This window comes from Urocitellus parryii, chromosome 9 (assembly GCF_045843805.1).
Source record: "Urocitellus parryii isolate mUroPar1 chromosome 9, mUroPar1.hap1, whole genome shotgun sequence".
NCBI classification, from domain to species: domain Eukaryota; kingdom Metazoa; phylum Chordata; class Mammalia; order Rodentia; family Sciuridae; genus Urocitellus; species Urocitellus parryii.
The window spans coordinates 142,537,279-142,550,942 of NC_135539.1; the positions used below are offsets into that span (position 1 = coordinate 142,537,279).

At 40.3% G+C, this 13,664-nt stretch overlaps 2 protein-coding genes across 3 annotated transcripts in view; one reads left to right on the plus strand and one right to left on the minus strand.

Moving 5' to 3' along the window:
• The window catches only part of Firrm (FIGNL1 interacting regulator of recombination and mitosis), a 363,157-nt gene extending 357,913 nt beyond the window's left edge, over window positions 1-5,244 (minus strand). The window contains exon 1 of the mRNA XM_026405226.2: window positions 4,526-5,244. The gene's annotated coding sequence lies outside the window, so the exon portion shown is untranslated. The remainder of the gene's footprint in view (window positions 1-4,525) is intronic.
• Window positions 5,245-6,105: 861 nt separating this feature from the next.
• Window positions 6,106-13,664, plus strand: part of Slc19a2 (solute carrier family 19 member 2) — a 31,598-nt gene continuing 24,039 nt past the window's right edge. The window contains exon 1 of one of the 2 annotated variants that reach the window (XM_026405260.2): window positions 6,106-7,150. In XM_026405260.2, coding sequence (XP_026261045.1) covers window positions 6,947-7,150 — 204 coding nt within the window. In that variant the 5' untranslated portion in view covers window positions 6,106-6,946. The remainder of the gene's footprint in view (window positions 7,151-13,664) is intronic. The other variant, XM_026405259.2, reaches the window with a different exon arrangement.

Sequence of the window (13,664 nt, forward strand, 5' to 3'; positions counted from 1 at the left end):
TCCCACAGGGACTTGTGGGTGTGGCAACGCCTCACCTGCAGGAACCACATTCCCAGCCCCCACAGTCCAGCAGTTGATGAGTAGGCAGCCCTAATTTAGATGAGCTGCTCCATGACACAGCTAAGCTTTGGGGCAATGTCTTAATGACTACCTACAAAATTCTGGGTCAAGTATTTAAGAAACAGGGAGGAGAGTACTTGTGAGCTGAGTTAGTATTTTACTGAATAGCACAGCATAATCATTCAGTATATGATTACTGTCAGGACACAACTTGGCTTCTGTTTGTGAAACAAGTTGTGAATTCAGGGGAATTTCAGGGGGACTTGGGTAACTTATTCACTACTCATTCATCATAGGAGCTCCCTGAGATTATGGAGGGTCTTATCTTTTTTTGTATGACATTTAATGCAGTGCCTTAGGCTCCCAATGAACTCAGGTTGAGGGAATAAATGTGACCTTGAAAGATGAAGATTTTTTTGTCTTTCAGTGTTCCCTTCTATAAATTATAGGAACATGCATATTTTTCCCTATTATACTTACAGGACTATAGTAAGAATTCAAGTTCTAGTAAATACATTTTGAAAGGCATTTCAATACTCTGTTTTCTAGGAGAACTGCTTTGTCGTGTGGTACCACTGTTCCTCCATATCTGCATGGAATTGGTTCTAGGACCTGCCACAGATAAGTCTGTGGATGCTCAAATTCCTTATATGAATGGTGTAATATTTATTTATAACCTGTGTAATTCCCTCATACTTTATTTACATAGCATTACATTGTGTTAGGTATTATAAGGAAGCTACAGATGAATTAGGTCTTATATTGTTTAGGGGAAAATGACAAAGTCTGTATGTGTTCAGTACACACATGATTTTTTCCCCCTGAATATTTAAAATCCATATTTGGTTGAATACATGGATGCAGAGGAGGGAGAGCAGGCCATATGCTGAGAACAAAGAAATGCTGTCTGGGAGAGAGAGCACAGAGGTGGCCTGGCATAGAGGAGCAGTATGAGAGTGAGGTCTACACAATCAAACGATTTCAAGTTTGCCACTAACTCTCTAGGTGATGCTGGTAAATTGATTTACATTTCTTGGCTTCAACTTCAATGTTCTTTCCAAAATAAGCACTCTATGATTACAATTATATTTACTGAATCCCATCATCTCTACTGTAGAACAAAGTTCAAACTAGGCCAACAACATTTTTCAGATTGTACCATATCACATGTCCCTTAACTTCTCAGTAACTTATATATCTTCCTCTGGAAAGTAATGCAACAGAAAAGCTGACCTTAATTCTTCCTTTTGCTCTAAAATTCTATATACCATTCAATAGGTATGAATCAGTGCTCTTTTCCTACCTGTACTACCCCACAGGATAAAAATGTTTCACTCCCCAATGCTTTGTAGATTCCTTCTAGCTCAGCTACCCCTGAGGTTTTACAATGAACCACTTAAGGCATCAGAATCAATTATCTATAAGGGACCATCATTCACCAAGATTCATGAAGTTTCTTCAACTTGCCAGATGCTATGCTAGAAAAACAGGAGACACTAAAAAAAGGTTTATGGTATCAGTTTAGCAATTTCCTCAGGAAGATCAAATTTATAAATATCACTTAATCATTCTCTTTAATTTTTTACATTTCAGTGGCTTTCCATTACTTGATTCCCAAAGTATACATGTAGTCAATTAGATTTTGAAGATTGTTGCTTATATTAAGTCATTTATGAATCTGGAATTTGTTTTTATATGTGGTATGGGATTATTCAGATGAAAGAAATTGAGTTTGGAACATATTATTTTGCTATGCCATGTATTAAGTTATTCATCCTTTTTCCATTTAATTGAACAAAATAGCTGTCATTTATTAAATTTGCATATATAATAAGGTCTATTTATGGATTCCCTGGTCTGTTTCACTTATGTACCTATCTATTCTAATGATCTTGCCAAATTGATTTTATTTCAGGACCTTTAAATAATCTTCTGATATCCAGCGAGGCAAGTTCCCTCTCTAATCTTACTGCACAAAATTTTATTGGCTATTCTTAGACTTTTTTGTTATGCTATATAAAATTTAAGGTACTTTTGTATTCTTAATTGAATATTGTTTAGATTCAGTTGGAATTGTATTAAAGTTATAGATTACCTTTTTTAAAAGAAAAGAACATTTTTATGATGATATTTTCCCATCCAAGGACATGACCAACCATTTGTTCAGCCCTTGCTTTATGAACTACATTAAGATTTACTATTTGTCTAAACACACTTTAAAGATTAAAATATATATATTCGAAAAAATAAAGGTTTGGAAGTTTTGTTTGTTTGTTTGTTTTTGTACCAGGGATTGAGCCACTGAGCTCTACCACTGAGCCACATCCCCAACCCTTTTTCTATTTTATTTAGGGTCTTGTTAAGTTGTTTAGGGTCTCCTTAAGTTGATGAGGCAGGCTTTGAACTTGTGATCCTCCTTCCTCAGCCTCCTGAGCCTCTGGGATTATAGGTGTGCACCACTGTGCCCAGCCGAAATATGAAAGTTTCAATGAAGAGAAAAGATAAAGGATTTATAAAATGTAAAGGACTCTTTATAAGTAGATAAGGATGAAAAACCAAAAGAAAAATGGGCAAAGGGCTAAGTAGGCTACTTATAGAAGAGTAAATCCAAATAGCTGACAAAAACAGAAATATGTTCAAACTTACCCATAAATATTTTCAAATCTTTATACTAGGATTTCTCAACTTTTTACATTGCTTCTCATCTTCCTCAATGACATTCTGAGTAGGTAACTCTTTGTGGTGGATGTGCCTTGAGCATTGCAGGATATGCAGCAGAATCCCTGGCTTTCCCCAGTAGAAGTTGGTAGCACCCTCCCGCAAGTCATGACAATCAAAACTATCTCCAGATATTGACAAATGTCTCTGGAGGGCAAAAATCATTGCAGACTGAGAACTACTTATTTGCACCTACTAGACAAGCAAAAATGTAAAAGTCACACATCAAATTCTTCTCATCCTTCAAATATGACTTCTGATACCAACAGTAGAAAATTCTGCTCATGTGATTAATTTTACCATAGATAAAGTAAAAACAAATACTCTCATCTGTTGCTAGTAAAAATGATAAGTTATTATAGCTTTTATGGAAATCAACAAAGCAACATCTATTAAAATGAAAAATGCATATACTCTATCTCAGCAATTGCAGTCCTGGGAATAAATGCCATTAAAATTAAATTTAAAAGATATAGGTATATTGTGCAATGATGTTATTTGAAGTATTGTTGGTAGTGATTGAAAACTAGAAACAGAATGAATGGATTATATAGTATATCCACATAATGGGATCTAGGCATTAAATATACTTTATTAAAGAGAATGTGCACCATAAATTATTCCTTAGTGAGAAAAACAGAAAAAACAGAAATGTGTACAACTGCATAACCTAATCTTACTTTTGTAAAACACACATCTATTACATATAAAAAGAAAAAAAAATCTTCCAATATTTTATCTACCCCTTCCAAATAAGAGAACAGAGTATCTAGAATATATAAAGAACTCTTATAACTCAATGACAAAAGACAAACCACCCAGTAAAAAAGTGGGCAAAGGACTTGAATAGACATTTTTCTCAAGAAGATATACAAATAGTCAACAAATACATGAAAAGATGCTCAGCACCATCAATAATTAGGAAATGCAAATAAAAACTATGATGAGATATCATTTCATACTCATTAGGATGGCTATTTTTAAAAAAGGAAAATAAATGTTGACAAGGATGTGGGAAAATAGGAACCTTTTATATATTGCTTGTAGAATGTAAAATGGTATAGTTTCTCTGCAGAACAGTTTGGCAATTCCTCAAATAAACACAGAATTGCCAATGAAACAGCAATCCTTCTCCTAGGTAAATACTCCCAAAGAACTGAAAATAGGCATTTAAACACTTGCACAGGAATGTTCACACCAGCACTATTCATAAGAGCCAAAAAGCAAGAACAACTCAAATGTCCATCAACAGATGAATCCATAAGCAAAATGTAGAGTATACACATATTACTCCACTACAATAAGGAATGAAGTACTACCACATACTACAATGTGAAGGGAACTTTGAAACATTATGCTAAACTAAAAAAGCCAGACAAGAAGAGTCGTATGTTGTATGAAATTTGTAAATTCATATTGATAGAAAGAGCATTATAGTTTGCTAGGGGCTGGAAGGAGGGGGAACAGATACTAGTAGCTTAATGGTATGGGTTTTCTGTCCAGTTTTCATGGAAAGAGTGGTTGTAAATGTCTTGGAACTAGACAGAAAGAATGGTTCCACAATGTAGTGAATACACTAATGGCACTGAGTTGCACACTTTAATATGGTTAATGGCTATTTTCATGTTATGTGAATACTACCTCAATTTAAAAATATATCCTATTTACCTCTATATTAATTTCCTATTGCTATACAACAAATTACCACAAATTTACCATTTTAAAAAAATTATATCTCTTAACTCACAATTCTGTAGATCAGAAGTCCAGGTGGGCTTGAGTGGGTTCTCTGCTTAGTGTTCCACAGGCGAAAACTAAGATGTTGAGCAGGCCAAGCTCTTCTCCAGTTGCTCTGAGGAAGAATCTACTTCCCAGTCCATTGAGGTCTATAGCAGAACTCAGTTCCATATGGTGGTAGAACTGGGATCCCCACTTGCTTGCTAGCTGAGCGCCAGAAGCCAGTTGCAGTTGCTACAGACTGATCATGTTCTTTGGAGCACAGTCCCCTCCAGCAGCAGCACATCAAATTCTTATCATTCTTCAAATCTCTCTGAAAACTTTGCATTTAAAGAACTCATTTATTGAATTGGGACCAGATGCAGAATCACACATTTGCCATAAAATGTTAGATAATCTCAGGAATATCATTTCATCAAATTTACATGCTCCATCCCACACAAATGGATAGAGATTACACAAGGGCAAAGGCCACTGGGGTCATTTTTATAATTCTGCCTATCATGATCTCTTACAGAAAAATAAGAAGATGATTTTTTTTTCACCCAATTCAAGAACAACTGCTGTTTGGTTTATTCTTAGCATCACTTCAAAGAGGATTTGAAAGGCCTACCAGATTTATGTCCAAGAAAAATTACAGAACCAATAGTTTACAGATTAGCATAATTCAGGTCTCCAAGTCTCAGGGAAAGGATAGAAATATGCTCTTTTGGTAGGTGGGCTTCTCTTTCTGAGGCTTCTCCTGGCCTGCCTTCCTCCCTCCCTCCCTCCCTCCCTCCCTCCCTCCCTCCCTTCCTTCCTTCCTTCCTTCCTTCCTTCCTTCCTTCCTTCCTTCCTTCCTTCCTTCCTCTCTTCCTCTTCTGGTCTCTCCAAGCAATTAATGTAAATGCAAAGCAATTGCCAACAGGACCACTGTTCTCTGGTCATAGTGAAGAGAAGCAAATACTATGCAGCAGTTTAGGGGACTAGATAATTGTACTGCAGGAGATCAGTAGTTGTCAAATATGATGGTCTGAGGACCTTTATAATTGAGGACCGACCCTAAGACTTTGGTTTGGGTGGGTCTTTATCAAATTATATTTACCATACAATAAATGAAACCTGGAAAGTTTTTTAAACACAAAAGTGCACAAGCACACATTCTCTTAGTGACAATATCATTAGACATGATGTTGCTCTGGAGTGTAAAAGCAAATAAAGCCTTAGTATGATTACAAACTAATTTTGACCTGTGTATCCTCTGAGAAGGTCCCAAGGACCTTCAAGGCTTCCTGAACCACTCTTTGAAAAGACTCATTGAGAGGTATAAATACCATGGATTGTGTTTTTTTTTTTTTCATAGATTGAACAACTCGCATATTTTGGTGCATTCAGTAGTATGGTATTCCATCTGGCTTTGCTGCTGATGCTCACATAAAAAGCTGGACTTCTCATAACATACCTAAAAGCAAAAGAGAAGGTCCAAAAATGTTTGCGTAGGTTTCTGGCAGGATCTGTACTCTACAAATACTGCACAGGAAGAACTGCTTTACAGATGCAGCTTTGCCTGCAGTGGATGGGTAGTCAGGCTGTGCTTCAGGCAGAAAGCACCCAGGAGATGAGCGCAAGCCCTGGAGATTCCTGTCATGCTTTGTCTTTGAAAACTATGCCAAGACTCTTGTTTTGTTTTGAAATGAGATTGATCATTCCCGATTGCTTGGATGACTCAGAGTTTCCACTTTCTTCTGCACCGTAGATTACACTGTGCAGTTCAATGGTTCTCGCCACAGCTCTCGCAAACAGCGCGGCGGGGAAGCCCGCGGGCGGCCTCGGGGCTCCCGGGCGGTTCGGCGCCCAGGCTCGCTCTCCCTCGCGCTCTGGGCGGCGCGCGGCGCCCACTCGCGGCCCTGTCCCACTCGGGCGGAGGAACCCAGTTCCACACGTGGCGCTGGGGAAAAGGGCTGCCACTCCCCGCCTCTGCCGGCAGTGGTCGCCACGTCTTTCGAGGAGGACACCTTTGCGGGCCTCAGAGGGACGGTGACAAATTGTGAGGGAGGTCACTCGCACCGCCTGCCGACACTGAGGCACAGGGGACGCCGAGCGGGAACTGAGCGGCTGGCAGCGCTGCCCGTTCCGCGAGCCCGCCGCCAGCCCCCTCAACGTCAGCGTCTGGCGAGGCGCCGCCGCCGACCAATCGGGGTGAAGCTGAGTGCCGGGCGCCTACCGTGATTGGCCCCGACCTGGAGGCGGCGGCGAGGGGGCGGGCGGTGGAGCCGGGCGGCTCTGCAGGACGCGTGAGGGAGGCTAGGCTCCGCCCTGCGGCCGCCGGCCCGGAGCGGCTGGCCCTGCGGAGAAGAGGTGTCACTAGAGGTTGTAGGTGTCGCCACCTGGGACTCCCTCCAGTTGGCGGAGCAGAAGGAAGGGGCCGGGCCGATCCCCTCCCGCGCCCCGAATGGATGTGCCCGGCCCTGTGTCCCGGCGGGCGGCGGCGGCGGCGGCCACCATGCTCCTGCGCACAGCGCGGGTCCCTCGCGAGTGCTGGTTCTTGCCCACCGCGCTGCTCTGCGCGTACGGCTTCTTCGCCAGCCTGCGGCCCTCCGAGCCCTTCCTCACGCCCTACCTGCTGGGGCCCGACAAGAACCTGACGGAGCGGGAGGTAGGCGGGCGCGCGGCGGGCGCGGGGCCGTCCCGGTCGCGGCTCCGGCGCTGTCCCGGGGCAGACGACCTGGGCCCTGCCCCTCCTCCTCTGGGTTTCCCGTCGCCCTCCGGAGTCAGAGCGCGCCCAGCCCGCGGCGGCGTGCCGTGGCCAGTGAGGGTGGCGCAGCGGTGCTGCTTGGAGACTCTGCCCCGACTGGCCCGGCAGCCCTGCTGCGGGCTGGGACCGGGGTTTGACAGAGAGAACGCAGCAGGCTGTACTTTGGGCAGGGTGGAGGTCCGGTGAATACCCGTGGGCTGAGAGTAGGCAGCCACGGCTTTCCGAAAGGGTCTCCCTTGACCTTCCCAGCCCCTCCTTTGTTTACCGCTGACAGGATGGATGTGCACAAATAACGACAGTACAGGACAAGAATCCATCGTTTTAATTTGTCGTATTTTCAGTTAGGTGAGTTTGTATCCAAAGTTAGCCCTCCCCCCTTAAGTCCCATCTCCTGGGATAAAAGGAGATGGTATCACGTAAATTGGCACTTATAGTTCTTTCCTGCATTGTGAATTATTGCTTCAGATGTTAGTTTTGCTCTTCAGCTGTTAGGTGAGGTGTTTAAAGGCTCTGTACCTGCTGTGATGCTCAGGGTAATTGAGAGCACATAATCCACGGTCAAGAACTTCTTGCTGGTTGCTTACCCCCAGATAAGGATTTCAGAAGTGCATAATGTACTTTAAAAAAAATTTTTTTTTAGTTGTATATGTACACAATTTACTTATTTTTATGTAGTGCTGAGGATCAAACCCAGTGCTTCATACGTGCTAGGCAAGTGCTCTACTACTGACTACAAACCCAGCCAATCGTAATGTATTTTAATGATGTGGTTAACTCTTTAAGTGCATCATCAGTCCCAGTATTTGGGTTTTGCATTAAGACATATAAGATGAAAATAAGTTAAACCCAAAGTGCTTACCACAGGGTCAAAATAAAGCAGATTGAACATCTTTTTCCTTGAATACTGCAAAAGGTGTAAGCTGAGGTCTGGTGTTCTTTACCCTCCTATCAGTTGAGTGGTGGCTGGTTGGTTGTTCATTTTTTTCTATCTCCCTTTCCTCCCACCCTGCCTCCCTGCTCCAGTAACTATAAAATATTCCTCTGATTTAAACCATACTCACCTCTTTTGAGTAGCAATTCAGTTACTCAGCATAACAGGTCAGAGCAAGAGGTGGCACTACAGGAGTCATTTGCTGACTGGCAGGATATAATTACTCATAGTCCAGTTTGTTGTTCCAGTGTGTCTTTTTTCCCAAGGGCACTTGAGAGAGAATTGAATCAGTGTTGAAATCCTGGATTCATTTAAGTGTCTGACATTGTTTCACCCCAGTGAGTGTAGAGATGACTTTTGCCCAACTCTACATCATCTGTTTCTCAGTCTTGTGGATATCCACACAAGGAACTGTAACAGTTATTCATCACCCATTTTAATTTTTTAAAATTTTATTTTTTTACTTGTAAATGGACACCATATTTTTATTTTTAATTGTTAAATTTTTTTTTATGTGCTGCTGGGACCCAAACCCAGGGCCTCACACATGTGAGGCCAGTGCTCTACTACTGAGCTACAACCCAACCCTCCCATTTGAATTTTGATACTGGTTAAAATCAACAATAAAGTGGAAAGGACCATCTCTTAAGAACAGAATGATTTTACAAAATTACTGCACCAACCTGAGAAGGTATGATTCTGGAGACCCCAAACGGCCACTGAATCTGAGGCATGGCCACTGAGGCAGAAGTAATTCTGCTTATGAGCAGCTGACAATTAAAGTTTCATATGAACTGCCATGTGATATGCAGTTTGTGTACCTTGCCGGACAGAGAAGCACGTAGGGAAGGAACATGCCCCCAATGTTGATATTTGAAAGCTGATCTGTTTTGTCATGTGTTCTGTGCTGTCATTATTCTGTGCTCTATCTTATCAGGAAGTTTTCTAGGGTGAATCAAATATGTTCAGGGGCATAGAAATGAAGCAGGGGTGAAAGATCCAGTAAATATTTATTGCTTGTATAATAGAAACATAAGCATGCTTCTGTTGTTGCATATTAGATGGGGAGGAAGGCAGGGTTTGAAGAGGAATCTAGTGATCTGGGAAGAAGGGTCCTCTGTTTCTGAGGAACCTGGATTCAGAGCTGATTGTGTTGGTTATTGCAGTATGGCTCTGTTTACCCTGTGGCAAATCCCTTGATTTTTCAGATAACTAGTAACTGAAAGAGTGCTTGCTTTTAGCAATGGACAGTTAAATAAAAAATAGCACATAATTTATAAGTAAATACCAAACCATATTCAGTGACATATGTACTGAAGTTTGTGTTTCCCCTGAAGACTTCTGAAGGACCTGAACAGGTCATCTTAAGTAGAGTTACTATGACCAAAGTCAAAAGATAGAATTTCCTCTATCTTTCCACTCTCCGAGGATTCCCCCCCCCCTTAAATTTTAGGAATAACATAAACTTTAAAATAGTTACCACTTCATAAGTTTTAAGCAGGTTAAATTTTGACTGTGTTCTTATACTTTCAATAAAATAGTCCTTTTTTTTTCTAAAAACTTTATTAACCTTATCTCTTTGTGGTATGTGGTTTGAAAGGCATTTTCTGTTTTTGATTTTTTTAATCATTGTGCATATTCTTCCTGATATTCAGAGCCTAACAGTCTAATTTTTACCTCCTTGATAGCATTATCTCCCACTACCTCCTTTTCCCTCTCCCCACTTCCACATAGCCAGGCTTCATTCATACTGATCTTATAGGTCCAGCATATCCACAGACTACCATCCATTGACCTGTATTCCAACATGATCTCTGGAATAATCTTCCCATATATATCTGTTGATGTCTTTTTGTAGCTTCTTTCTCATCCTTCAACATCCCCCTCAAAGCCATTTCCATCATAAATACTGTTTATATGTATGCGTATTCTTCACCAGGTTCAGAACTCCTGGAGAGAGCGTTTTACTTTTTTTTTTTTTTTTATTAATCACCTCTAAATAGATTGAGAACAGTGTTGTGCTAACAGGTGTTTATTAAATAGTTTAATTGAAACTTGATTCTAATTGAAACTTGATTCTAAAATAAAGTCTATATTGTTTTCCCTTGACTTTTTATATCTCAGAAGAAAGCACAAACTCTGATCCAAAGTTGCAGAAGATACTTTGAATAGAATAAAATCAATTCCCTTTGATCACATGGCATATTTTACCTGAGGTGAGAAGATGGGGCATAGACAATAAAGGTCTTTAATTTGTACAATTTTGCCTGTAGGAAGTTCCCCTTCAAGATTCAAAGTATTTATCCAAGAAGTGTTTTCTGGTGTAATAACTTCTGATGGTGTCATTGAAGAGAAAGAAAGGATAATCTCCTTTGGGAACCCAGTGGCTAAGCTCTGGAGACTGTCTGCAGTATTACAGTCTTTTATCTTGACAAATGTTCTATAAAAATACCTCAAGGGCTGATAGCAGATTGGAAGGCTGAGGCTGGAGGATGTGTATTCAAAGCCAGCTTCAACAACTTAGTGAGGCCCTAAGCAATTTCATGAAATCCTGTCTCTAAATAAAATATTTTTAAAGGCTGGGGATGTGGTTCAGTGGTTAAGTGGCCCTGGGTTCAATACCCAGTACTGGGAGGGGACCCGTCAACCCCCAAAACCCCACTTCCATATAGATTGAAAAAGCACTTGCAGGCCTCAAGTACCCTAGGAGGCTCTGAGATCAATAATAGTTTTCTGACTGAAGAAACCAGGGGTTTCAGTGTGGTAGATTCAGAATATCTGGTTCTGAATGTCTGGTTTAGATCTTCCTTCTTCCAGTCCTCACTGTGATGCCTGTGGATAGTTCACCTAACCTCTCTCTAAGACCAAGTTTCCTTGACTACAAAATATGGATGGTGAAAGCATTTACCCTGCAGTGCTGTTGTTTGGATCAGTTGGGGCTATTTTAGGTGAAGTGCATAGCAGGGTGTATAGTGTATCAGTGGGGACTCACTGTTAGGAATCTGGTATTAGTGTAAGAGGGCCATTCACCAGGGATAGATGTCTCTAATAGGAGAAATGCAGGCCTATTAATTACAGTAGGCTAAAGATAACCTATCACCCACCCCTCTATGTTTTAGTTGGCATTCATTAAAAGAATAGGACTTTTATAATGAAACTTGACAGTTAATTATTTAGGGAAAACCATTATTAAAAGTTATATAATATGTCTAAGCACAATTACTGGAAGTGAAGAGGTCAATCAGTGTCCTAAAACAAAAGATGGAGTAAGAGAGCAATAGGAACTGTTTTTAATTTACTTTTTATTAACCTGCAATAATTATACATATTAATGAGGTACAGTGCAGAAAAAATGTGCACATCATGCACCAATCAAACAGGGTGGTTTGCATTTCCCTCTCTTTACCATTTCTTCATATTTGGAGCCTTTGCCCACTGCACTACTCCTTATTCATAAAAAGTGTGCTTGGTTATTATCCCACTGTGGTGTGGAAAGCCAGAACTTCTTCCTTCTGTGTTTTGGTAGCTGTTATCCAGCCTCTTTTTATTCATCTTTCCCTCATCCTTCCCAGCATGTAACAACCTCTATTCTATATTCTTTGCACAGTTCCTGATACACAGTGGTTCAACTTAGGATTTTTTTTTTTTTTTTTACTTTATGATGGTACAAAAGCAATATACATTCATTTGAAATCATATTCCACATTTTTCATTTTGATCTTTTCGTGGGCTTAGCAGTACATGGTGCCTTGCTCTCTAGTGATGCTGGTGGTAAATACAGCTCCCAGCTAGCCAGACAGTCACAAGGGAAAGTGGCCAATGCTGCATGTTGCTAGATGCTGCTGCTTGGTAGGCTAGGTATGCTGAGTGACTTGTACTTTCAAGTTAGAATGAGTTCATCAGAACCTAAGCCATCATAGAGGAGCACCTCTAATCACACAGCAAGTAGTAGAATTGTAATTCCACCTGGAGCATTCTAGTTTCATGCTTGCTTTTATTTTAAATTATATTGCCATTTAAAATATGCATTAAAAAGAAAATAGCAGTAAGTTCTTGTGTACTATTCACAGAAGGGTGATTAGCTAGAAGAAATGATTTTGAATGTTCCCATCATAATGAAATGATAAAAGTTTGAGGTGATGGATAATCTAAGTATCCTGAATTGATCATTATACAGTGTGTACATTTACTGATACAACACACTGTATCCTATAAGTATGTACCATTATCTTTCAAGGAAAAAATTTAATTTTTAAAATTTGAAAAGATAGAAAAAACTACAATCTTCTTCCAAATTACAAATAAGTAAAAAAAGAACAAAAACTTGCCTATAATCCTACTATCCTGAGAGAATTGTTCTGTCAAGATGCTAGGACTGATTCACTCTCTCTACCTATTCCTTTGCTCCAAAAATTAAAATTAGAAAGATATAATTAGTGAGTAGGATCAAAGCTCCCTTGTCCTGTACTTCTTCTAAAACATTAAAGGAGCCTAGTATCTTTTTTTTTTAAATCAAGTAGATAGTTTGTTTTGAGGCACTTTACCATTGAGCCATATCCCCAGACCCTCCTTTTTAAAAATACTTATTTTTTAGTTGTAGTTGGACACAGCACCTCTATCTATCTATCTATTTAATGTGGTGCTAAGGATCAAGCCCAGGGCTTCACATGTACTAGGTGAGTGTCTACCACTGAGCCACAATTCCAGCCCACTCCCAGCCCTTTTTATTTTTATTTTGAGACAGGTCTTCATTAAGTTGCTGAGGCTGGCTTTGAATTTTCATTCCTCCTGCCTCAGCTTCCTGGAATCACTGGGATTATAGGCATGCACCACCATGCCCAACCCAGAGCCCCATATCTTTTAAGCATGCTGGCTGTTAAAGTATACAGATGAATGTTGGGTCCCATGTTAAAGAACCTACAAGACAGTAGTTCTAGGAAGTTTTTTTTTTTTTTTTAAATCTTGAAACCCCAAATATTTAAAGCTTCTTGAGAGGTATACAGCCATGGCTATGAACCAGTGTTATGAGTTAAATGGGGATACTGATATGAGATGGTATCAAGAGAGCTTTGAATATCAACTTCAGCAGTCTTCCTGGATAAGGAAGCCTGAAGAGCCTTGATGAAAGGGAAAGATTTTATTAAGAAAAAGATGACAGGGCTGGGGATGTGGCTCAAGCGGTAGCGTGCTCGCCTGGCATGCGTGCGGCCCGGGTTCGATCCTCAGCACCACATACAAACAAAGATGTTGTGTCTGCTGATAACTGAAAAATAAATACTAAAAAAATTCTCTCTCTCTCTCTCTCTCTCTCTCACTCTCTCTCTCTTTAAAAAAAAATAAAATAAACTGATTAATATGTGTTTAAAAAAAAAGAAAAAGATGACAGAGTAGAGATGGGGAAGGATATTTTGAACAGATATCTGAACTGTTATTGCCAAGGTTTCTTTGGTTGGTAAGAATGTGGTATTTGAAGCATTGGTAGGT